The 24,426-nt window shown below is 37.6% G+C and overlaps 1 protein-coding gene across 1 annotated transcript in view; it reads left to right on the forward strand.

Annotated features, from left to right (window-relative positions):
• Positions 1-24,426, forward strand: part of LOC145690410 (ATP-binding cassette subfamily G member 4-like) — a 271,793-nt gene that overhangs the window by 120,345 nt on the left and 127,022 nt on the right. The window contains exon 2 of the mRNA XM_081765255.1: positions 13,058-13,175. Coding sequence (XP_081621381.1) covers positions 13,058-13,175 — 118 coding nt within the window. The remainder of the gene's footprint in view (positions 1-13,057; positions 13,176-24,426) is intronic.

A 24,426-nucleotide genomic window follows, 5' to 3' on the forward strand; every position in this document is an offset into this window, starting at 1 on the left:
GGGAGTTTTGAATTTTGGAAGATTTTATTGTAACTCCAGTTACTCATTACGTTAATATTGAAAATAGAGTAACACAGTTAAATTTGCGGTGTTCATGTTTACACTGCTCATACAGCTATTAGGCCTACGAATTGAGACATGAACACGCTCATGATCTTATATTGATAGTAGCGTTGCCTAATCAAACAATGTGCAATCGATAGAGGAGTGAAGAAAATTAAGAAATCCAAAGTTTTACTGGCCGACACCCAGAAATACAGGAGATACAGAGGAAAGAATCTAGAATCATGTGAAGATAGCAATGCAAAAGATACACTGACATAGAAAGAACTTGAAAATGATTAAAGTAATCAAAATGGCATTTGCCAAACAGTATAGTAACCAAACATTGCACCCACAGATATGCTCAATAATATCATATGTAATGCAGTGCTGCCAACTGAGAACAAAATGAAGTTTTGTTAAATGGCACGGAACACAAATTATAACATCTAACAAATCTAATTATGAGTAGAACCATACCCCTGGAGTCTTGATGTACAGTATTGCCAACATTTGAATATAGACCTATATGAATCTCGGATGTAGAAGAGAACATACAATACACGATTCAAACTAGTTAAAACCAAAATATGAGACCACAAACAAGAATATAATTACTGAAATACGAAAATAAGGAACGGAGCACAGTGTCGAAGCAGGTTTTCCCAAATGGAAAATCAGAATAGTATCAAACACAACACACAAAACTAAATGATGTATGTTCTTGGATTGACAATTGATTATCAGGTTCACTTTTCTGATGCACGTAATATTGTATCACCTCACACATTATTGGTAGTCAATTTTTCAGTGTTGCTGTTGATAAAGCGCTCCGCAATGTACTGTATCTACTGTTCTACATCCGAGATTCATGTAGGAATTCATATAGGTCTATCTTCAAATGTTGGCAACACTGTACATCATGACTTCACAGGTATGGTTCTACTCATAATTAAATTTTCTACATGTTATAATTTGTGTTCCGTGCCATTTAAAAAAAAACTTCATTTTGATCTCAGTTGGCAACACTGCATTACGTATGATGTCATTGAGCATGTCTGTGGGTACAATGTTTGCTTACTATACTGTTGTGTAAATGTCATTTTGATTACTTTAATTATTTTGAAGTTATTTCTGTGTCAGTGTATCTTTTGCATTGCTATCTCCACGTGATTCTAGATTCTTCTTTCCTCTGTATCTCCTGTGTTTTTGTGTGTCGGCCCGTAAAACTTTGGATTTCTCAATTTTCTTCACCCCTCTATCGATTGCACATTGTTTGATTAGGCAGTGCTACTATGAACATAAGATGTTCCCTTGTCAGTGATACTGTAACGGCACAACCTCAACAGAAGTCTAGTGTTGTCAGATCTGGAGATTAAAAAGAACTAAAGAATGAAACTAGTATCGAGCATGTTAACTTTAATAAAACTATTGTTCGTTGTTAATAGAATATTTAGCACTATATAAAATTAATAATTTGTGGTTTCATATATGAAAATGAAAAAGTAGTGCATTCTTAAAGAATTATAGCCTGTAGATAACTAAAAGTAACCCAAAAGTAGCATGCCGCCCAATTTGATATTTCGGTAGCGAGGGCACTTAAAATATCGCGCAATCTGGCAACACTGCATGACACAAGTTTTGTTTGGTATATGCTAGACCGTATTCAAAATATAGCGTATACCCGCCACCCATATACGTTCGTTCTTTCGTAAATTTAAGGTGAGTATACATTAGACTATAAAAATATGTGGGTATAGGCTGTATGCTCTTGAATACGCCTCATTATATCCCTATATGAGACCTATTGATTACTGTATGTGCGACCTATAAACATTCTTTCCCTGTTAAATGATAACAACATTATACAATTTCCTATTTAAAATTAGTTTTGGGGTAATGTGGATATTTTCGTTGTTATTCTACACTGAAATCGGGAACCAAACACACAACACAAAAGGATGATTATTAAAACATGTTGATTCAGTAATAAACAAGGCATTATATGGGTCGTGAATATCTTTCTTAATAATTTGTTTCAAATGACCTTTGTGTTGAACCCAAGTCCTCATTTCTCGTTGTTTTCGTGTAACGAGGTGCTCATTATATTTATTGTGTTGCAATGGAAGAATACCACGAGAATGCAGAAACAAAGGAATTGAAACAAAAAAAAAAAAAATCGTAATTTCTATGTTGCCAACGTGCATTTAAGAACTACATTGTGCAAATCAAGAACAAAGAAGAAAGGCATAAATTAGTAGACTATAGATAGTATGTAACTTATATTAAAAAGCCTCTGCGCCAATAGCTTTTGAGATTGCGAGTGGAGGCTTTCTTTACTTTTAAATTTATTTTTGTTGAAAGGTTCGTTAATGCTCAAAACTCAAGGACGCTGTTTATGGCTGGATCAGCGACAAGAAAAGAACATAAGCCTTGTGCAAAATATGACGGAAACTCCTTATTTGTTTGTCGTTTGCGAACTTTTGTCACAAGCATGAAATATTGCATACATCAAAAATCAATGTTAAATAATCATAAATTATGCGCGCCGACTACGTGGGTGCTCCGGGGCTCGAGCACCCACACAAATAATTATGATTTTTAGATAGAAACAAAATAAAATAAATATTTCTCACTTGCCATTATCAAAAAATAATAAACAATTAAAACACTGAGATGGAATTTCTAACCTTTAAAACATGATTATTTCAAATAGGGATGCGCACGAGACAAGATTTCTGGCTGTCTCGACTCGAAAATGTGCTGTCGACTCGAAAATCATATGTAATGCAGTGTTGCCAACTGAGCACAAAATGAAGTTTTGTTAAATGGCACGGAACACAAATTATAACATCTAACAAATCTAATTATGAGTAGAACCATACCCGTGGAGTCTTGGTGTACAGTGTTGCCAACATTTGAAGATAGACCTATATGAATCTCGGATGTAGAAGAGAACATACAGTACACGATTCAAACTAGTTAAAACCAAAATATAAGACTACAAACAAGAAAGAAGAAAATCAAAAATTAGTATTAATATAGAATAAAATGTACATTTCTCTATTGGAAGAGCCTTGTCTCGACTCGAATTTTGTCAGGAAAAGCCTGTCTCGACTCGTCTCGTGCGCGTCCCTAATTTCAAATGTGTTTGTGCATAGGCAAGCAAGCAGCACACTCATCCCTTCTTTGCTTGTCTCTGGCCTAGTCAAAGGCAGTCCCCACAATAGAAAATGGAACTATATTGTGAATAGATTTGAAAAAAATGAAATATTTCAGTCTTACGTCTCACGGTTTCAGCCTTTTATGAGAATGTTCATAAAAGATATTAATTAAAAGGAAATCAATTTTAAAACAATATCGAGACTTTTTTGAAAATATATAACACGTCCCGCCATTGATATGCACCAAATAAATTTTGGAAAGTCAGCGCCGTTGATTATAGGCAGCTTCGTGCACGTGGGAATCCCGATTTCTTTAGATGGTTCAGAAATGAATGCTGAGAGGGCATTGTCAGACATCAATGAACAACCGAAAACTTTTAAGCGTCAATTACCTGCTTTGCTGGGTTAAAATAAAGAGAAATTAGTAATATGTTCCGTTAGTCAATCACTTTCTACTATTACTGGAGCACTCTCCGATGTCGGTTATTTTCGATCATCTTTATATATGTCCCGCTCCCCCAAGTTGCGGGCTGAATTTGGATATAAACAGCACCTAAAGTGTCACTGTTCATCCCGAAAACTATGGATTCGAGTAATATCGGGCATTTTCGATTATGTTTATATATTTCCCCCCTCCCCCTCTCCTAAGGTGTACCGTCAAAGTGAAAGAATAAAATTTCTCACAGGTCCGAACCTCATTTATGTTGAAAATTTAATCTAGATCGGTCGGGTGGTTCAAGAGTTAAGTCACAATCATAGTTACTTTCAATTTTTATTTATATACTGTAGTTAGATATATACAATCTAAAACATAACTTACGCTCCACATTCCCTACCGCATATTTATTTATTTATTTATTTATTTATTTATTTATTTATTTTATTTATTTATTTATTTTTAACATAAGAGGCCTCAGTTCAGCTCCTGCTCGATGGATAGTCGATTTTCGGGACCTGAGGTAAAAGCAAATCGCAGAGTTGATGTAACTGAAAATTCTATATTCAGCATGAATAAATTATTTTTCGATAACTTTTACTTTTTCGTATGAATAATAGTTCACATCGCGACTTTAATAGTATAAGCCTCAAGTCGTAAAAATGTCTTACAAAGTGATGATGGTTCATGATTTCTATAAATTTTAAATCCCAAGAATGAATTAGAAATATTTAATTTGTTACTTTTCACCTATAGTGCGGGACTTGGAGTGAATGTCCCATTTGTTTCACCCTCTTAACAACCTTGCTTCTACGGATATTCTTACCTCTAAAACAATGTGAATTTAGTTCCGACGCGAGTATAAAACTAGACGTATCTACACTAGTTTCGAATTAATTTTAACATTTGTAGAGCTAGGAATATCGTTGTGATAGGCTGTCTTACACTGTCCTGCAACTCAAAATATCACGTCCAACTGAGCATAGGCGTAGCTAAAAGGGGCAAACCCCTATTACACTATTGGCTTGCTAGAATTCCGTTGGACCATTAGCAGAAGCTATGGTTGTTCTTTGAATTCTCAAAAGCAAGAACGATTTCCCCCACTATCAAAATGTCCTAGTTATGTCAATGCATCTATGGCTCTTCAAATCGGGGAAGACCTATAACTAGCTTACTATTAAACCTCCTAGGAGGAACACAAATCCACTTTAAATTTTAATTGATAATATGGGTCATGTGATGTTGTTTAAAAGGTGAGCTATCAACTCATCGGAAATTTATGGAGAACTTTCAAAGAAATTGTACTTACAGTTTTATTTTATTTTATTTTATTTTTTGGATCAAAAGATCCAATACATTTCAGGCAAATATATATATATATATATATATATATATATATATATATATATATATATATATATATATATATAAAATATTGTAGGCATTATATCACGAGAACTACATACAGTGTAGCCAAACCAAAACTATCACCTAACTCACGAGGAAACGGTCTTAAGTGTAAACAACCGATTGGCTGGGGTCAGGATATGCGTTACGGGAGACCAAAGTAGGAGACACGTATTTTGGCGTTTGGGCCCATACGCAAAAATTTCCGAAATACGGGGCCCTAAAGTGGTCCTACATGCTATAACTAGGAAGCGAATGACGTTACTTGTATTTTGGCGTTTGGGCCCATACGCAGAAATTTCCGAAATACGGGACCCCAAAGTGGCCCTACGTGCTATAACTAGGAAGCGAATGACATTACTTGTACACAACCGATTAGGCTGGGGTCCGGATATTACTTACGGGAGACCAAAGTAGGAGACATGTATTTTGGCGTTTAAGCCCATACGCAGAAATTTCCGAAATACGGGACCCCAAAGTGGCCCTACGTGCTATAACTAGGAAGCGAATGACATTACTTGTACACAACCGATTTGGCTGGGGTCCGGATATGTGTTACGGGAGACTAAAGTAGGAGACACGTATTTTGGCGTTTGGGCCCATACGCAGAAATTTCCGAAATACGGGACCCCAAAGTGGCCCTACAAGCTGTAACTAGGAAGCGAATGATATTACTTGTACACAACTGATTTGGCTGGGGTCGGGATATGTGTTACGGGAGACCAAAGTAGGAGACATGTATTTTGGCGTTTGGGCCCATACGCAGAAATTTCCGAAATATGGGACCCCAAAGTGGCCCTACATGCTATAACTAGGAAGCGAATGACGTTACTTGTACACAACCGATTTGGCTTGGGTCCGGATATATGTTACGGGAGACTAAAGTAGGATACACGTATTTTGGCGATTGGGCCCATACGGAAAAATTTCCGAAATACGGGGCCCTAAAGTGGTCCTACATGCTATAACTTAGAAGCGAATGACGTTACTTGTATTTTGGCGTTTGGGCCCATACGCAGAAATTTCCGAAATACGGGACCCCAAAGTGGCCCTACATGCTGTAACTAGGAAGCGAATGACGTTACTTGTACACAACCGATTAGGCTGGGGTCCGGATATGTGTTACGGGAGACCAAAGTAGGAGACATGTATTTTGGCGTTTGGGCCCATACGCAGAAATTTCCGAAATATGGGACCCCAAAGTGGCCCTACATGCTATAACTAGGAAGCGAATGACGTTACTTGAACACAACCGATTTGGCTTGGGTTCGGATATATGTTACGGGAGACTAAAGTAGGAGACACGTATTTTGGCGATTGGGCCCATACGGAAAAATTTCCGAAATACGGGGCCCTAAAGTGGTCCTACATGCTATAACTTAGAAGCGAATGACGTTACTTGTATTTTGGCGTTTGGGCCCATACGCAGAAATTTCCGAAATACGGGACCCCAAAGTGGCCCTACGTGCTATAACTAGGAAGCGAATGACATTACTTGTACACAACCGATTTGGCTGGGGTCCGGATATGTGTTACGGAAGACCAAAGTAGGAGACAAGTATTTTGGCGTTTGGGCCCATACGCAGAAATTTCCGAAATACGGGACCCCAAAGTGGCCCTACATGCTATAACTAGGAAGCGAATGACGTTACTTGTATACAACCGGTTTGGCTGGGATCCGGATATGGCTATTATAAGCCCAAGTCGAAGACATGTAGTTTATCTTCTGACAAAACCTGATAGGGCGTCAAACTTTACTTCCGCCACTGTGCCCGGTTTCCTGACAGCACACGCCGTATCGATTAAATATTAATGTTCATTCTCTTGCACAAAAGTGTACCGCCCGGTTTCCACACATCCTAGCCATAGAAATACAAGCGAAAAACGCAAACATTCTTTCGCTCCGCTGACACCCTCGTGGTCAGCATATCTCCCTCGACGGCTCGTTCCAGCTGAACATCTGTTCAGAATTGCATGGGTACCACATACGCCAACTTCATGGCCTTATTAAAAATCTACCAATATCGGACCCTGTACATTCGACATTCCTTTTTCTGGGACCTAACAACAAACACAAGTCTCATACCTTTGGATATATTATAACATATTCCAACCCATGCCAACATTCTGCACCAGTAACGCCATTCGCTTCCTAGTTATGGTATGTAGGGCCTCTTTGGGGCCCCGTATTTCGGAAGTTTCTGCGTATGGGCCCAAACGCCAAAATACGTGTCTCCTACTTTGGTCTTCCCTAACACATATCTGGACCCCAGCCAAATCGGTTGTGTACAAGTAACGTCATTCGCTTCCTAGTTATAGCATGTAGGGCCACTTTGGGGTCCCATATTTCGGAAATTTCTGCGTATGGGCCCAAACGCCAAAATACATGTCTCCTACTTTGGTCTCCCTTAACACATATCCCGACCCCAGCCAAATCGGTTGTGTACAAGTAATGTCATTCGCTTCCTAGTTACAGCATGTAGGGCCACTTTGGGGTCCCGTATTCCGGAAATTTCTGCGTATGGGCCCAAACGCCAAAATACGTGTCTCCTACTTTAGTCTCCCGTAACACATATCCGGACCCCAGCCAAATCGGTTGTGTACAAGTAGCGTCATTCGCTTCCTAGTTATAGCATGTAGGGCCACTTTGGGTTCCCGTATTTCGGAAGTTTCTGAGTATGGGCCCAAACGCCAAAATACGTGTCTCCTACTTTGGTCTTCCCTAACACATATCTGGACCCCAGCCAAATCGGTTGTGTACAAGTAGCGTCATTCGCTTCCTAGTTATAGCATGTAGGGCCACTTTGGGTTCCCATATTTCGGAAGTTTCTGCGTATGGGCCCAAACGCCAAAATACGTGTCTCCTACTTTGGTCTTCCCTAACACATATCTGGACCCCAGCCAAATCGGTTGTGTACAAGTAGCGTCATTCGCTTCCTAGTTATAGCATGTAGGGCCATTTTGGGTTCCCGTATAGCGGAAGTTTCTGCGTATGGGCCCAAACGCCAAAATACGTGTCTCCTACTTTGGTCTTCCCTAACACATATCTGGACCCCAGCCAAATCGGTTGTGTACAAGTAGCGTCATTCGCTTCCTAGTTATAGCATGTAGGGCCACTTTGGGGTCCCGTAATTCGGAAATTTCTGCGTATGGGCCCAAACGCCAAAATACATGTCTCCTACTTTGGTCTCCCTTAACACATATCCCGACCCCAGCCAAATCGGTTGTGTACAAGTAATGTCATTCGCTTCCTAGTTACAGCATGTAGGGCCACTTTGGGGTCCCGTATTCCGGAAATTTCTGCGTATGGGCCCAAACGCCAAAATACGTGTCTCCTACTTTAGTCTCCCGTAACACATATCCGGACCCCAGCCAAATCGGTTGTGTACAAGTAGCGTCATTCGCTTCCTAGTTATAGCATGTAGGGCCACTTTGGGTTCCCGTATTTCGGAAGTTTCTGCGTATGGGCCCAAACGCCAAAATACGTGTCTCCTACTTTGGTCTTCCCTAACACATATCTGGACCCCAGCCAAATCGGTTGTGTACAAGTAGCGTCATTCGCTTCCTAGTTATAGAATGTAGGGCCACTTTGGGTTCCCGTATTTCGGAAGTTTCTGCGTATGGGCCCAAACGCCAAAATAAGTGTCTCCTACTTTGGTCTTCCCTAACACATATCTGGACCCCAGCCAAATCGGTTGTGTACAAGTAGCGTCATTCGCTTCCTAGTTATAGCATGTAGGGCCATTTTGGGTTCCCGTATTTCGGAAGTTTCTGCGTATGGGCCCAAACGCCAAAATACGTGTCTCCTACTTTGGTCTTCCCTAACACATATCTGGACCCCAGCCAAATCGGTTGTGTACAAGTAGCGTCATTCGCTTCCTAGTTATAGCATGTAGGGCCACTTTGGGGTCCCGTAATTCTGAAATTTCTGCGTATGGGCCCAAACGCCAAAATACGTGTCTCCTACTTTAGTCTCCCGTAACACATATCCGGACCCCAGCCAAATCGGTTGTGTACAAGTAGCGTCATTCGCTTCCTAGTTATAGCATGTAGGGCCACTTTGGGGTCCCATATTTCGGAAGTTTCTGCGTATGGGCCCAAACGCCAAAATACGTGTCTCCTACTTTGGTCTTCCCTAACACATATCTGGACCCCAGCCAAATCGGTTGTGTACAAGTAGCGTCATTCGCTTCCTAGTTATAGCATGTAGGGCCACTTTGGGTTCCCGTATTTCGGAAGTTTCTGCGTATGGGCCCAAACGCCAAAATACGTGTCTCCTACTTTGGTCTTCCCTAACACATATCTGGACCCTAGCCAAATCGGTTGTGTACAAGTAGCGTCATTCGCTTCCTAGTTATAGCATGTAGGGCCACTTTGGGCTCCCGTATTTCGAAAATTTCTGCGTATGAGCCCAAACGCCAAAATACGTGTCTCCTACTTTTGTCTCCCGTAACACATATCCGGACCCCAGCCAAATCGGTTGTTTACACTTAAGACCGTTTCCTCGTCAGTATGATGTGCTTATTTCGTAAAAAAAAAAAAAAAAAAAAAAAAAAAAAAAAAAAAAAAAACTCGATTTAGGGGCTGTTCAAAAATTTTGTGACTTCTGATCCAAAAAATTCAATATATTTTATTCAGTGAAAAAAATTTTTTGGACGTCCCATATCTAGAGAACTACATATAGTGTAGCCAAAGCCAAACTATCACTTGAATCCATATGATGTGCTTATTTTGTATTTTAAAAAAACGAAAACTCGATTTAGGAAAAGTTTTGTGGCTCCTGATAAAAAAAAATTCAGTATGTTTTATTCAATCATTTATTTTCTTATTTTGCAATATCTCAGAATTCAGTATGATCCTAGATTTAGGGGTGCTTGGGTATGGCGAAAACATCGACAACATATTTAAAAGAAGTGGCATGTAGTACACATCACGCCATGTGAAGGAGTTGGTTTGTATGACGTGATATATTCTCAATTAATATTTAAATTGAAAGTTGTAGTATATTTCTACATTCTGGTTTTACGTATTATAGAGATTAGGAGACGGGATATGCCCTTGGGATGCTTAATTGATTTTTAGATTTGATTTGATTTGATTTGAGTTTAACGTCCCGTTCAGCAGCGAGGCTATACGAGACGTGGACCTACTGATTAACGTGAAATCCGAACCACTTGAGCTCCCGCCAGAGTTTGATTGCAGAAAACTGCTTTTCTCTATCTATGACTATTTGTGTTCGGTAGTAATCAACGTTAAAGCGAAAAGAAAAATGGTCGATTCCTACTTGTACTTCCGTGGATGGATCATCCTTCTGTGAACTAGATTTCTACCTTTTCAACTTCCACATCCGGCCCAAAATTCACCCATTGAATACTTCTTGAGATTTTTTTTCTAAATCAAAGTGTCTAAAAAAATTAACTTCTTTCGTAATATAAATTGAGGTTTTAATTCTTCAGATGCAGACCTGGGTCTCGGTCACCGATATCACTAAATAATATAATTAATTAGTAATTGCTTTCTAGTGTAGAAATTTAAATGTAAATTGATAAAAATGATGGATAATGATGAAGAATGGGGGATGAACCCGACTTTAGCTTATTCTGTTCTTTATTTACACAATTTCCTCGGGATTTAGTATGGTTGGAACCAGGGGTGAAAGTGGATTTGAAAAAGTAGGGGGATGCATGACGTCACGCCGTCCCCAGTGCCTATCTTTGACCATTGTCAATTTTTTTTAGAAAGTGAGGGGACGCCACGGATATTTTCTGCAAGCGGGAGGACAGCGTCCCCCTGCGTTCCTCCTAGCTTTTACCCCTGGAACTGGAACAAATATATATATATTTTCTGTTGACACTTTACTAATAGCACTGTGTATATTTAGAGTGAGAAGCAATGGTTCTAAAAGAAACTTTGGTTACCTTGAGTCACATAATTCCACAAAATTTTCGAACACGCCTACTTCTTTGCATATTTTTGAGTCATCTTTCAATGTACTCAGATTTAAGAGGAGGACGAAAATGGTCAAAACAAAGTTATGCACTTCTAAATTCATTTCACACGATATCCAAGGACTACTAGATAGTGCGAAGAGGCAATATATGAGAAAGAAATTAAACAACATATCAACTTATGAGAGACCTTGATCGAATACAACAGAAGGCAAACGTGTAGCCTGTGGCAATGTTTTAATTGTGCATTTCCTAGAGAGATGGGAATTTTGCAAAGTTGTCGGCATGGTTAAAATGAAAGAAAAAAAAAACGTGTTACATTGTTTCTTATTATACGATACTAGCTGAAACTCTCCTTCTTTGGATGGGGAGAATAACTTATGGGAAATATTCCATCTCTTACAAATCGCATTTCAATGAAAGTGGAATAAAAAAATCTGTAATGTCACCCCTTCTCTCCTGCCATTTCTCCGATGAGGGCAGAAATAGCACCTAAACGGCATCCGGAGTGCAACTATTCATCTCAGCGACCCCGAAAAGTATCGGTTGGATACTAATGGCAGCCATTTTCCACTATTTTTACATGTCACTTCCTTTCTAGTACCAATTTTCATCGCCCATGGTTTATAGTTTGGATTTATGCATACATTTTTTTTTACTTTAAATAGTGTGGTTGAATAAAATATTTCAATTTTCATAACAGTTCTCCCCCTTCTGTCTATCGCACAGGCATCTTTTAATTAGACAAATACGTATGAATCCACTTTTTTCTACCAAGTTTTACATTTTATATGTAGTTCTTCTTATATCGGAATGCAATACTTTCTCCAGTGATTTTTGTCTTATTGTTTGCCACTTCAAATCATAACAATCACTTTAACAATATTGTAACACAACAACAACAACAACAACAACAACAACAACAACAGATTGTGAATATTGACTTTCAGTACCCTTAATTTTTGGTCACCCTGTAAAGTAACACACACACACACACAAAAAAAAACACTCATACCTCCCCTCCCGACAAATCTTTCAACCAATAACAGCATATAAACATTCAGCAGCAACTCCAAAAAACAAACGCACAAACTCATCAGGTAGATCATAAACTGGGTTTCATCAGAAAACCTAAGCAAGAGTTACTGAACTTTGGGAAAGTTGAAAGAAAGTGACACACAAGATGTTATACGAAGGGGTTCTAAAGCTATGTGCTGCCAAAATGTCTTGAGCCGTGGCAAAAATGCGAACTAAAGCTCTCACCCTCACACACCCACGCGTTGAGCCAATGAGGGTTCAGCTGTTGCTAAGCGAGAGAAAGCGAGTGGAATTCTTTCAGCCGATAGCAGCGCTTGCAACGGAAGACTAGGGATCAAGTCAATGTGGTAGGAATTACTTGACTTCCAACTTCAGAAATAAATAAATAAATAAATAAATAAATAAATAAATAAAAACGGAATTATGTTTGCAGTACATGACTAAATGCGTTATATATATAATTATTATTAATATTATTATTATTAATATTATTATTATTAAGAGAAAGATTCAAACATTTTTCCCCCTCCCGAGATCAATTTTGAAACCGGAAATGATTTTGAATTCTACTGCTTCCGATTTTAATAGAAGGTTAAGAGAGAAAATGAAACCTATTCTTGGGACACAGAGTTCATACCACAGCCTTTTTTGTTTGTTTGTTTGTTTTCTCTAACCGTTTCGGGTCTGATAACTATTGACAAACGGACGTACAGATGTAGCTCATCTATAAAAACTACACATACTTACACATATCATAGTTTGAAAGTTTAAAAAGAGAAGTATAGTGCACAGTTGTATTTTCAAAAGCTCTAGCTGCTTTTAAGTTTAAATTTTAGAAAAAAATAATGAAAAGAAATAATATTTTGTATTAGTTTATATTTTCAACAAAATATTTATTTACTTGCATTTCTTAATACATAAGAACATAATGTTTGATTACTACGTATCTTTGCATTATTCGACATAACTTTCTTTTCTACTTAATTCGTGTATCTTAATATTCTTTCTTCTTTTCCTTGCAGAGCGTATCAATATTCTTCACTCTGTAAGTGGAAGGTTTAAATCTGGTGAACTGTCGGCAATTCTAGGATGTTCAGGTGCTGGAAAGACAAGTCTACTTGACATTCTTAGCGGATACAGGTAAGGGAGTTTGTGTTTATTGAACTTATACACATGAGATGTGTACATGAGGCTCAGAAAGTAAAAAAATATTGCTTGGGTTTCTTGAAATTCGTCAAGAATATGGGGTAAACCAGAAGTACGATGACTTGTAATAATTCTTAAGTTGGGAGGGATAAAAAAAAAAAAAACAATTTTCTCTGTTAATTTTCGTACATATTAATAAATTTTGGTAGAATATGACTGACTTTCCTTTGGGGTCATTGTTTGGCATTGAAATACGCAACGAATGAGAAAGGAGGGAAGGAAATATACTCCATATTAAAGCACATTTTGTAAGAATAGTCGGATTTGTATTAAGCGTCGGATGTGTTTCAATTACGGCGTAACTTATTGCTTGTGGCTGAAATTAATCAAAAATAAGATGAATTTATCACATGTTTATAAACATGCTTAACTAGTTTTTTTTTTTTTTTTAAGAGAAGAAAACAATCACGAAAGGATTACGTTCTTTGAAACTTCTTATTGAAATCTACTGCTTGGAGCTGATATTAATAGTAAGAGGAAGGAAAGTGAATTCAGTCCATCTTCTCTACCGGTGTTTGCTTAGCACTGGTATAAGCAGGGAGGAGCAAACTCGGATCAAGGTCACCTTTCTCTATCCACTTTCTTCATATTATCACTTCTTCCATTATTGTTGATTTATTTTATTCATTCCATCTTCTTTCATACACAAGGCAGAATTTTTGGATGTTCGACTTAGACATTATGGGCCTTATGCAAAGTCGTTTTGACGTATGATTAGCGTCATACTAAACGTCTCACTACTGCAGGAAACATATGTTAGTAGAACTCTTTGGTATGGCACTAATCACGCGTCAGAAGGACTCTGCATAAGACCCTATACATACACACCACAATAGACTTCAGAGTATCCGTTCGTGACTATCCGCCCTCCGTACTATCCGGCCTAGTTTTCTTTTATCGTAATTACATGAGGAAGGCAAGGCGTTGCAATGGCAGCATTGCCAAGGCATTGGAAGCGGACGTCTCAGAGTGGACGAAATGCACAATCTAGCTATGCAAAACTCCAAAATCAAGTTGCTTGGAATTACACCCATTTTATCCGTAATGAGTCACAAAGATATCAGAGATGACAGGAACAACAATAAAAAGAAAATATGACGTTATGCAATGAAATGGATTTGCACATATAAAAGACGTGTTGTGATACAGCAGTAGGTATTACTAATGTTGGTCAGATTTAGAGTATCAAAGTTAACCTATCGTGCTCAACGTTTGCTCGACTGTTAGGAATCGAGAACTGCTGCATTTGATGCTGCAGGAATGTATTATGACTCAAGCACAAATTGACTGAAAAATTAAATGTGTTTACCACAAGCAGCACGTGTACAACATCGGAAGTTGCTGTTCGTGGAAAAAGGTATGTGATATTGCATTTTAAGGGAAAATAATAAAGATATCCATTTATATCTACCTCGAGATTTGTTTATGTGCAATAAATGAATGTTTTCGTATGCAATAATAGTGGCATTAGCTGCAGAAAACTGCAACCTGATGAAGTGTTTAATAATTTCAGATACGATATCTACATCCCGGAGAGAGCTGTTTGATATTTGTCGTGAGAAAAGAACCCTAACTGCCAAAAATGCTGCAGTTGCAACATATGCCTGGAGCAGAATGGAGCTGGAGAAGACAAACACAAATGAAAACGAGTACACAAATGAAAACAAGTAAACAATTTTAATAGGAAAGTGTATCAAAAATGGCAGAAATCAAATCGTATACCGAAGAAATTGTTATCACGAGATGGTAAGTGGCTGGATGATAATGTCAGCTTTGTGCCTCAACAGCAATAAGATGATCCAGAACCAGGGGCATTATCCTGCAGCACACTCGGAAGCCACCGAAGGAATTTGAACAACTGCCCTTATCAACAAAGAAAAGAAAGGTTTCCTCGTTAGTGAAAATACACTCAACACAAGAATTACCATTTGCCGCCCAAAGTAGTTTACGTTGGTCTGTGAGAAGAGATGCTGCACGCGTGTGGGGTGCTGTTTCACAGACCTCACTCACTGAGCTTTTTGCAACTTGCCATTAAAATCTTGGACATTGTTATCCAGCCACTTACCATCTTGTAATAAAAATGCTTTCAGTACACGATTTGATTTCTGCAGTTTTTGATACACTTTGCTATTAAAATTGTTTACTTGCTGCTGAATGTACTCGTTTTCATCTGTGTTTATCTTCCCCAGTCCCAGTCTGCTCCAGGCATATGTTCCAACTGTATCATTTTTGGCAGTTAGGGTTCTTTCTTACGCCAAATGCCAAACAGCTCTCTCCGGGATGTAGATATTGCATCTGAAATTATTAAACACATCATTAGGTTGCAGTTTTCTGCAGCTAATGTCACTATTATTGCACACAAGAACATTCATTTATTGCACATAAACAAATTTCAAGGTGGATATAGATGGATATCTTTATTGTTTCCCCTTAAAATGCAATATCACATACCTTTTTGCCCGAACAGCAACTTCCGATGTTGCACGTGTGCTACTTGTGGTAAACGCATGTAATTTTTCAGTCGATTTGTACTTCAATTATCCCTGCAGCATCAAACGCAGCAGTTCTCGATTCCTAATAATCGAGCAAACGTTGAGCACGACATGGCAATTATTCGCTTTCAATAGAATGTTTTTTCTGATACGCCATTGTTATCCAACTTATGTACATCCACGACACACCCTAAAACTTACTTTTTTTTCTCCCTCAACTACTAGCCATTTACTGCTTCCACCAATTTCATTGCAGGGCTTTCGTTTTGGGATCAAGTGTATTAATGTTCAGTTTCTCTCGCTAGGTACGAAAAATGGTGGAAATAGTACATTGCCCTATCCACACAATGATAAGATGTAAGCGTTGCGTCTACGCTTTGCCTAAAAGGCACTGGGAAGGGATTAGAAAATTTTAGGGATTTGCAAATGTTCTTCTGATTATCTAACTCTTATCTCCTTCTAAATTCATCATTATATATATTGAGGATATACCAGTATACATACATTGTGCTAATTAACTCTGTCATAAATTTAGGAAGTGATTCTTTATATGAAATAAAAGAAAAAAATGGGAAAACCACCGAGAATGGGAAACATCACGTTTTAAAACGTCCTTGCTTGAAAATTATGGGATCTCTCACGAGCGTTGCAAAGAATCTCGATATAGTTATCCACAGTGTGCGAATTAGATAACCTATATTGGGGGGGATAAAATTAGGCCAAAGGACATAGTCTGAAGGTTCAAATTTCAAAATGAGACAATAAATGCCTTACTCCCCATAGATATATATATTTGTGTGTGTGTGTGTGTGTGTGTGTGTGGCATGTGTAATAAATAAGAGATTTATTAATTTAATAAATCTACCGACAATAACAATGCACACATATATATTGTGTGACATACACACACCCCACTAAACCTTTCTGAACGTGTTTTAATGTTGTACTCACTCTTGTCCCCGTAGCTCTTTAAGGTTTATTTAGTTAATAATTCGGCTCCAGCGATAGCCATGATCACAAGCATATGTTAATTTACCACTCATATTGAAAGCTTCCACTTTGCATTAATACATACAGGTTGCGAAAAGAAACCTACTTCAGTCTTGTGAAAACCACTAAAATTATCAGTTAAACCGGACATTTTTTTTTTTTTTTTTTAAAGAAAATCTAGATATTAGCCTATCAAATAAGAAATGGATTGTTGCTGGTCCCGATTTCTCACATCAAGGTCAAATCGAAGGCCAAATATTTAAAATCTCTCAATTCAAATTTCGAGCTTGTGCTTCTACTTCCCGCTAAAGCTGTGCTCATCACGACTTTTTTTCTCCAAATATCGATTCCGTGATGGGCACGGAAAGTCAACACTTAAAAATTACTTTACTGTTAGGTTGAAGATGAGTTGATTCACTATGGGCTACGTTATTCAAATAAAGTAAAACATTACACTGAAGTTTTTCAGACAACATTAATTGCGTGGACAGCAAACTGTACAGCGAAAAGATGGAAAAATGAAGGGTTAACTTTAAAAAAAAAAAAAAAAAAAAAAAAAAAAAAAAAAAGACGCTCCAGTTGAAATGCTTATACAGACACGGACAATGACACGGAGAACCAATCGTATTATCAAAAGCTGAAACAAATCTTAAATTATTCGCTTATTCACCTAAAAATCACCTTCATTAACATGTCTGCTCACTAGGAGCGTATCCCCCAGCGTGTACGTTAACATATACTTACGAGAGAATACCTATATCTTAGATTTTGAGTACAGTTTCAAAAGTTCATTTCCGTAAACTGTAAAAGCAGTGATTACTATGCTAATTATCACAAATTAAATGCAACTTTTGAGTTGCATACACACAACCTACTAGGGAATGAAGACCATGTGCTAACAAAGAGTACACTGGAAAATGAAATAACATGTTATAACAAAAATTAAAATAAGATGATAATCGATACAAATATAGAGGATGAATATGACATATCCGAACTTCGCCAAGTATGGTAGAAGAAGCTATTTGTTTACTTCTTCTTGGCCAACCGCTAAGAATATTTATAAGTCTATATGTGGCTTTGTTATACGCAATTAGTACATTCAAATTCACAAACGATGACGCACTGAAGGGTACGAAGGTACAGTTGCAAGTAACGACCGTAGTCATAATAATATAGTTCTACTAAACAACGTTGAAAATAGTGGGTAATTAGGTGGTAAGTAGAAATGACCAAAACTGAACAGTTTACATCGATCATTTCGAAATACAGCTAGAAGATTAAATTTACAAGAAATAACAAAAATCAGTGAAATTTGGAGTTATACTAAGCATATTTTGAGGGGGAAAGCGAGCATCTCCGGTGGGGATACTTCAGCTGACTTCTTTGGGGGGGGAACAAAATGTGATTGAGGGGGAAAACCCCCCTCATCCCCGCCGGTAATTCGCACCCTGGTTATCCATATATCACAATCCTTTGATATCCTTGTAACAAGTACTCAATTAGTAGGGTCTACTTTAAAGTATACTCCAGCTCATGGGGATCCGAAGGGTGGGGCAGAGGGCCGCCTCCCTGGCTCAAGAAAACAACTTAAATTTCTTAAATTAGGGGGGCGCGGTGGCTCAGTGGTAGAGCGTCCACCTCCGGTACTTGCAGACCCTGGTTCGATCCCAGCTCGCGCCGTGTGGGCTTTGTGGTGGACAAACACCGTGCTCGTGGGTTTTCTCGGCGTTCTCCCGTTTCCTCCCACTTTCTTCATTCCACCATTTCATTCATTTCTCATCATCACCGTCTCCTTTAGCCTAACCGGCATAACTGTGGGACGTAAAACTAAAGGTTTCATTTTTTTTAAGTTCTTAAGATTTTTCTTAAAACAAATAAAAAAATTCCAAATGTAATGTAGAAACCAAGGAGATGCCCCCCCCCCCCGGAAAATTTTCTTCGGGTGCCTATGCTCCAGCTTACTTTATAGAATTCGTTACACTGGTACGGAAGGATTATGATATTTGCATGTTTAGACAGCGCATACTATGTAGTTCCTTTGTAATTTTATTAATCACTTGCGAGAGATTCCATAATTTTAAAGCCAAGGGCGTTTTAAAAGGTGATGTTTCGCATTTTTAGGTGATTTATAACTCTGGAAAGGAGGATTTCTCTATTTACATATAAGCTAGTAGAATTTCTATAATCTTTACCTTGTTAAATTAGTTGTTAAAATTACAGTTTAGCGTCCCTTTTAGCACCAAGGCTATATGAGACGCAGACCTTCAGGTTAAATTGCAATCCGAACCATCGTACTACATTCAAATTTCAATCGGGAATGGAAGCCGGAACTACATGCACCAAAGTTATGCACTTATTTAATTGTATAATTTATTATTTGTATAATCTATTGTTTGCACATATTGTTCAATTATATATTAAATTAATTATATAATCCACTAGCGTTGATTACCCGCTTCGCTGAGTTCAAATAAAATACTTCTAAATGCACAACTTCTTATGTCATGTGTTTGGTAAAAATGTCACTTAAAACTAATATTACTATTATGGGCTGAATTTGGATTTAAACGGCATCGGAAATGTCACTGTTCATCTCAGAGATCCCGAAAGCTATGGATTTGGCACAAATATCGGTCATTTTCGATCCCCATAAGTTCCACCGTCAAAATGAAATGATAGAAACCATTCCAGGTCCGAATCTCATCCATGTTGAAAACTTAAACAAAATCAGTCTGATGGTTCAGGAGTTATTTCACCACAAACATAGTCACTTTCATTTATATATATACATATACAGAGTGGTAGGTAACTCCACCGACAAACTTTGGGAGGTGATTCCTTATATGAAATGAAAGAAAAAAGTTCTGATAAACATAGGTCGAAAAAATGTCTTCTTTCAGAGTTATGAACAGCCGAAAATTCGAAAAATCATGTTTCGAAACGCCCTGCCTTAGAAACTATAGGGCCTATTCCAAGCGGTTTAAGGAATTACACAGGAACTAGTATGTGATCTATCTAAATATCCATGTTTTAACATCCTCCGTTATCGGCGAAACGAACGCGCCATTTGTACTTAAATGAGTATCCCTATACCTCAACTTCCTTTTTACAGTTCGTTTCGCCGACAACGGACCACGGTAGAACATGAATATTTAGATAGAGCTAATTCCTTAAACCGCTTGGGATCGATTCTGTAGTTTCTAAGGCAGACCGTTTCGAAACGTAAATTTTCGGCGGCTCATAACTCTGAAAGGAGACGTTTTTCGTCCCATGTTTATTAGAACTTTTTTCTTTCATTTCCTATAAGAAATCACCTCCCAAAGTTTGTCGGTGGAGTTACCTACCACCCTGTACATCTATAGAATCTTTGCACATATTCTGTGTTTTACGCAAATCACTTGAAATTGTTTCTGTCTTCCTTTGGACCATTTTTAAAATCTAACTGAAGAACATGGGGAAAAACCACCCGACAGTCCTTAGATCATAGTTTCAGAAACAGCCGGTTTTTGCTTATCTGATTGTATCGCGTCCTGCAGACGTCGTTAGAAGAAGCTGCTGTTGTGTCATGTCCCACAAGTATTCTTTGCTTGCACTAAATTTGCAGCTACGCATAGTCGTTTCGTGTCCTTCAAAATCAGCTAATGACGTTCATGTCCCTTGTTACAACGGAAAGGCATGCGTTTATTACTTGTCCAGTTTTTGTTTTTTGTAGCTGAACCATCAAAAAAGAAGAAGAAGAAAGACAAGGTTAAAATATTTCATCTGTGTAGTTTTGATGCTCGTACACCATGACATCGCAATTCCTTTTGAAACTTGCAGCTGATACTGAATGGAAAGGAAGAATTATTTTCTTTAAGAAAAGAAACAGTCGTAAAATTGTACAAAATGTACAGTACACACAGTTTTATGTATTTTAAGATTATAGGTTTCATTCAATGAAATACAATGTAGACATAGTTTGAAACTTGTATTTAAATACATTAAACTACTGGTTACTAATTCTTAAAGTTAAATTACATGGTTTACAAGGACGAAGTGCATAAATTAAAATTTCTATTCATATCACATGAGACAATTTGTTAATTTTAGTTTTGTTTCTAGTTTGATGCTGTTACAAAATTTCCTATAATGAGTGGTTGATTGATCAATTTGTTGTGATTTAGTGGGAGTCAGCAACTACGCTATTGGTCCCCGTAATGGTAAGGCCAATGCTCGACATCTGTTGCGCATTAAAAATTCAAAACAAAATTTCTTTGAAAAGTAATAATAAGGTGTAGTTGATACACGTAGCCTACTATAAATTAAAACATTGAAACAGAAACAAGAAAACTATAAAAATTTAAATAGTCAAAGAACGATTTCAAGAATGAAAAAATAGGTAGAAAATATATTACATAACAAGGAAAATAACTCAAAAATAGCAATAACACATAAAAGAAAACTCTAAAAAGAAAAACGTTAACTAATCCAAATTCAAGAATAATGAACAGGGGCGGAACCAGGACGGACTTCTGGAGGGGCTAAGGGTTATAATACTGCTACTTAGAGCTACTTTTAGAAGCTCCAAACTCTGAGATGGGTTTTATTTATATATAAATTAAGAAAGTTTCCTCTTTTGGGAGGGAGCGATTGCCCCGAAGAAGAAAGTGGGAGGAAATGGGAGAACCCCGAGAAAACCCACGAGCACGGTGTTTGACCACCACAAAGTCCACACGGCGCGAGCTGGGATCGAACCAGGGACCCCAAGCACCGGAGGTGAACGCTCTACCACTGAGGCACCACGCCCCCTACGTTCCACTAATGTCCATCATACCTCATTTTCTGTAGTGAGGGTTTCAAGTTTTGATGGGTTTTTTTCAAGTTTACTGAATATTCAATTAGAATGGGAGGGTTAGTATTAACATTGTGCAAGAGAACACACTTTACACAAGAGAACATTGTGCACTTCTTACTTTTGACGAGTGCAAGAATAACCGCCACTCGTCGCCTTTATAGTGTATTTGTAATGCCTGCTGCAGTCCTACAATATCTATGCAATTTATGCAATGATTACTATTCCTCTAAAATTTCAGAAAATTGTATTGTCTATCACGGTTGAATCTCACTTTGATTTCTTTTTTCAGTTCTATCTTGAAGCCTTGAAACTAGGCACAGCTTGTTTGGGTAAGTTCAAGTCTCTAACAAGGTCGTTCAGTTCCTTCTGAGTAATAAAATGTGGTTCTCTAGCAAAGTTCTCTCTATGTTGCATCTTCACGCTTACTTCTCATATTACACACACTGTCGCCAACATCACTGATGCCTTACACACTTCTGGTACCACTGGCACAGGGAAAAATTCACAATATGGAATGGGTCTTCTAGCTGATTGTAGATCTGAGTATTGAAATAATTTTTTACCCTTGGACATTTTCCTCTTTACATTTCAAAGAGAATAGTAGCTGTCGTGTAAATGATTACGTGATTCAAACCTTAACATTAATAGCGAATAACATACATTTATGAGAAGCACGGAATCATCCCTATATATTCACTGTACAGGATTTACAGCAAAATTTCGGTACCCAGAGTTTGCCTATGTTGAGCTTCGCAGAAAAATATAATTCAAACGCTTTTCTAAAAACAGACATTACCATCGTGAGCTTCGGTTTTAGAATTCTCCATCTACACGCATATAACAGAAGTTGTCACGATCACTCTCACAGTTTCTAAGCATTGTCAGAAATGTAGCACCGTATTTCCACTATACGAAACAATGTTTGGAAATGTTAGCTACTTCACGAGGACACATCCACATCTTAACGTGTCGCAAGAACACAACTTTCGATGTTATCAATTTGTTACAGCACATTATTTCAACAGCGAAATGAGGTTCTCGATACGAAGAAGCAAGAAATTAAACGTGTAGTATTAATGCTTGATGTTGCTAAGTGTAGGTAGGTAAATTTCGTTGGAGGGACAGTTACTTTTCCCTTGTTTATCACAAAAATTCTGAATCTTTCGTCTGTGATGGGGAGGGGAATTTATTTTGTATTAATGAAAGTTTGTTAAATATATTGAAGTGTATGAATAGTTATAATTAACATTATTAAAATCGGGATTTTTTTTTAAATGTTTCCTAGCTAGTTCCAGAAAATTGAAGATTTCAATTATGTTTTTCGTTTTTTTTTTTTTTTCAAAAAAATTGAGACCTGATATGGGAAAACAAATATTTTCGAATTCAGCGGAATAAACCTTTCAGAATCACTTATTATTTTTAGGGAATAAATTCAGTGTTGCACAGTAAACGGTGATATACCCCATATATAATGGGATGAAACACCCCTATAGAGTAACTTGGGTAAAGATGCCCTTCTTTTCATTATTACCCATTTTCCACTCCTACAGTTGAGATGAGGTTGTTGGATTTATGATCAATTAGAAGATTGATGTCTTCTTTGTAATATCTCGAAAGACATTTTTATTTCTGTAAATTTAAGACCTTAAATAAACCATTTACAAAAATCTTCAAGTGGGGCATCTTCGGCATGCATGTGGGGGAAAGATGCCCCAGTTTCACAATTTTTCAACATGTGTTCATAAACATCATAGAAACATTCAATTATGCTTTAGCACCACTAATATTACTAACTTTAACTTCTACTATCTCCTATCTAATTATGAAGAAAATTTTCAACAAAATGACAAATATTCTCCACGTATATTTTCTAAATCCGTTTGTAAACAATGGACAAAGATAAAAGAGAAAAAAGAATTGTGGACCTTACATCATTTGTTCAAACTTGGATTATTGCGACCACAATTAACGTAGTGACAGTTTAAATCCAAATCATCGTTCAAATTTTCCAAGGTGTTCACACCGGGAATCGAACCCAGGACTTCGTGCACCAAAGGGACACGTACTAACCACTAGGCTTTCTTTTAATATGTAAAAACCTGCTCCCTGAAAATGTAATGCCTGCCCTGATAACAACTTAGCTACATCACTGGTACACCTATGATGATATCTGATGAATTAGTGCAAATGCTCTTCATTTTGCAATGAAAGAATATGTAATTCACCCAGAGATTTACCTTTTCAAAATAATTCAACCAGATAAAGGAAGTTGTAACAAATCAAGTATGTCGCAGGACCCCTCCTGCAAGGATATAGTTTTAGTATTTTGAACACCCTCATACATATTCAGCTCACACAAATGGCTTAAAACTCAATCCATGCACATTCTTTTGATTCAGCTTGCTAGCCAACTAGTGTCACATACATTATGTGAAGTTCATTCAGTCCAATATTGATCACGTAAGGAGCGAAAAGAAAAATGTTTATAAATAGAATATTACATCATTTGAACCAGCAACCCAGCCAGGAGACCAAGCCCTTGCTCCAAACGGGAATTTCCCGTTTGCTTCTGAGTGAACAATTAATTACAGGTTATTACAAAACAATTAGTGTTTCATATTCAAACCAAACATTATTTAAAACACAACGAATGTACAAATGCTTGCAACACATCATAAACTGGTTATCCCGAACAGAAATCTTAAACCAGTAGTGGTGCATCTTTGCTTCGATTTCACTGGGGTAACTTTTCCAATTTTGAAGCAAAGACGCCCCAGTCGATCATTTGACTAGGGTGACCAGACTTTTTTAAATCCAAAAGGGTATATAAAAAAATAAATAAATAAGACAGTAAGTATGAAGACAA

Source organism: Thermobia domestica, chromosome 7 (genome assembly GCF_964235325.1).
Source record: "Thermobia domestica chromosome 7, izTheDome1.hap1.1, whole genome shotgun sequence".
NCBI classification, from domain to species: domain Eukaryota; kingdom Metazoa; phylum Arthropoda; class Insecta; order Zygentoma; family Lepismatidae; genus Thermobia; species Thermobia domestica.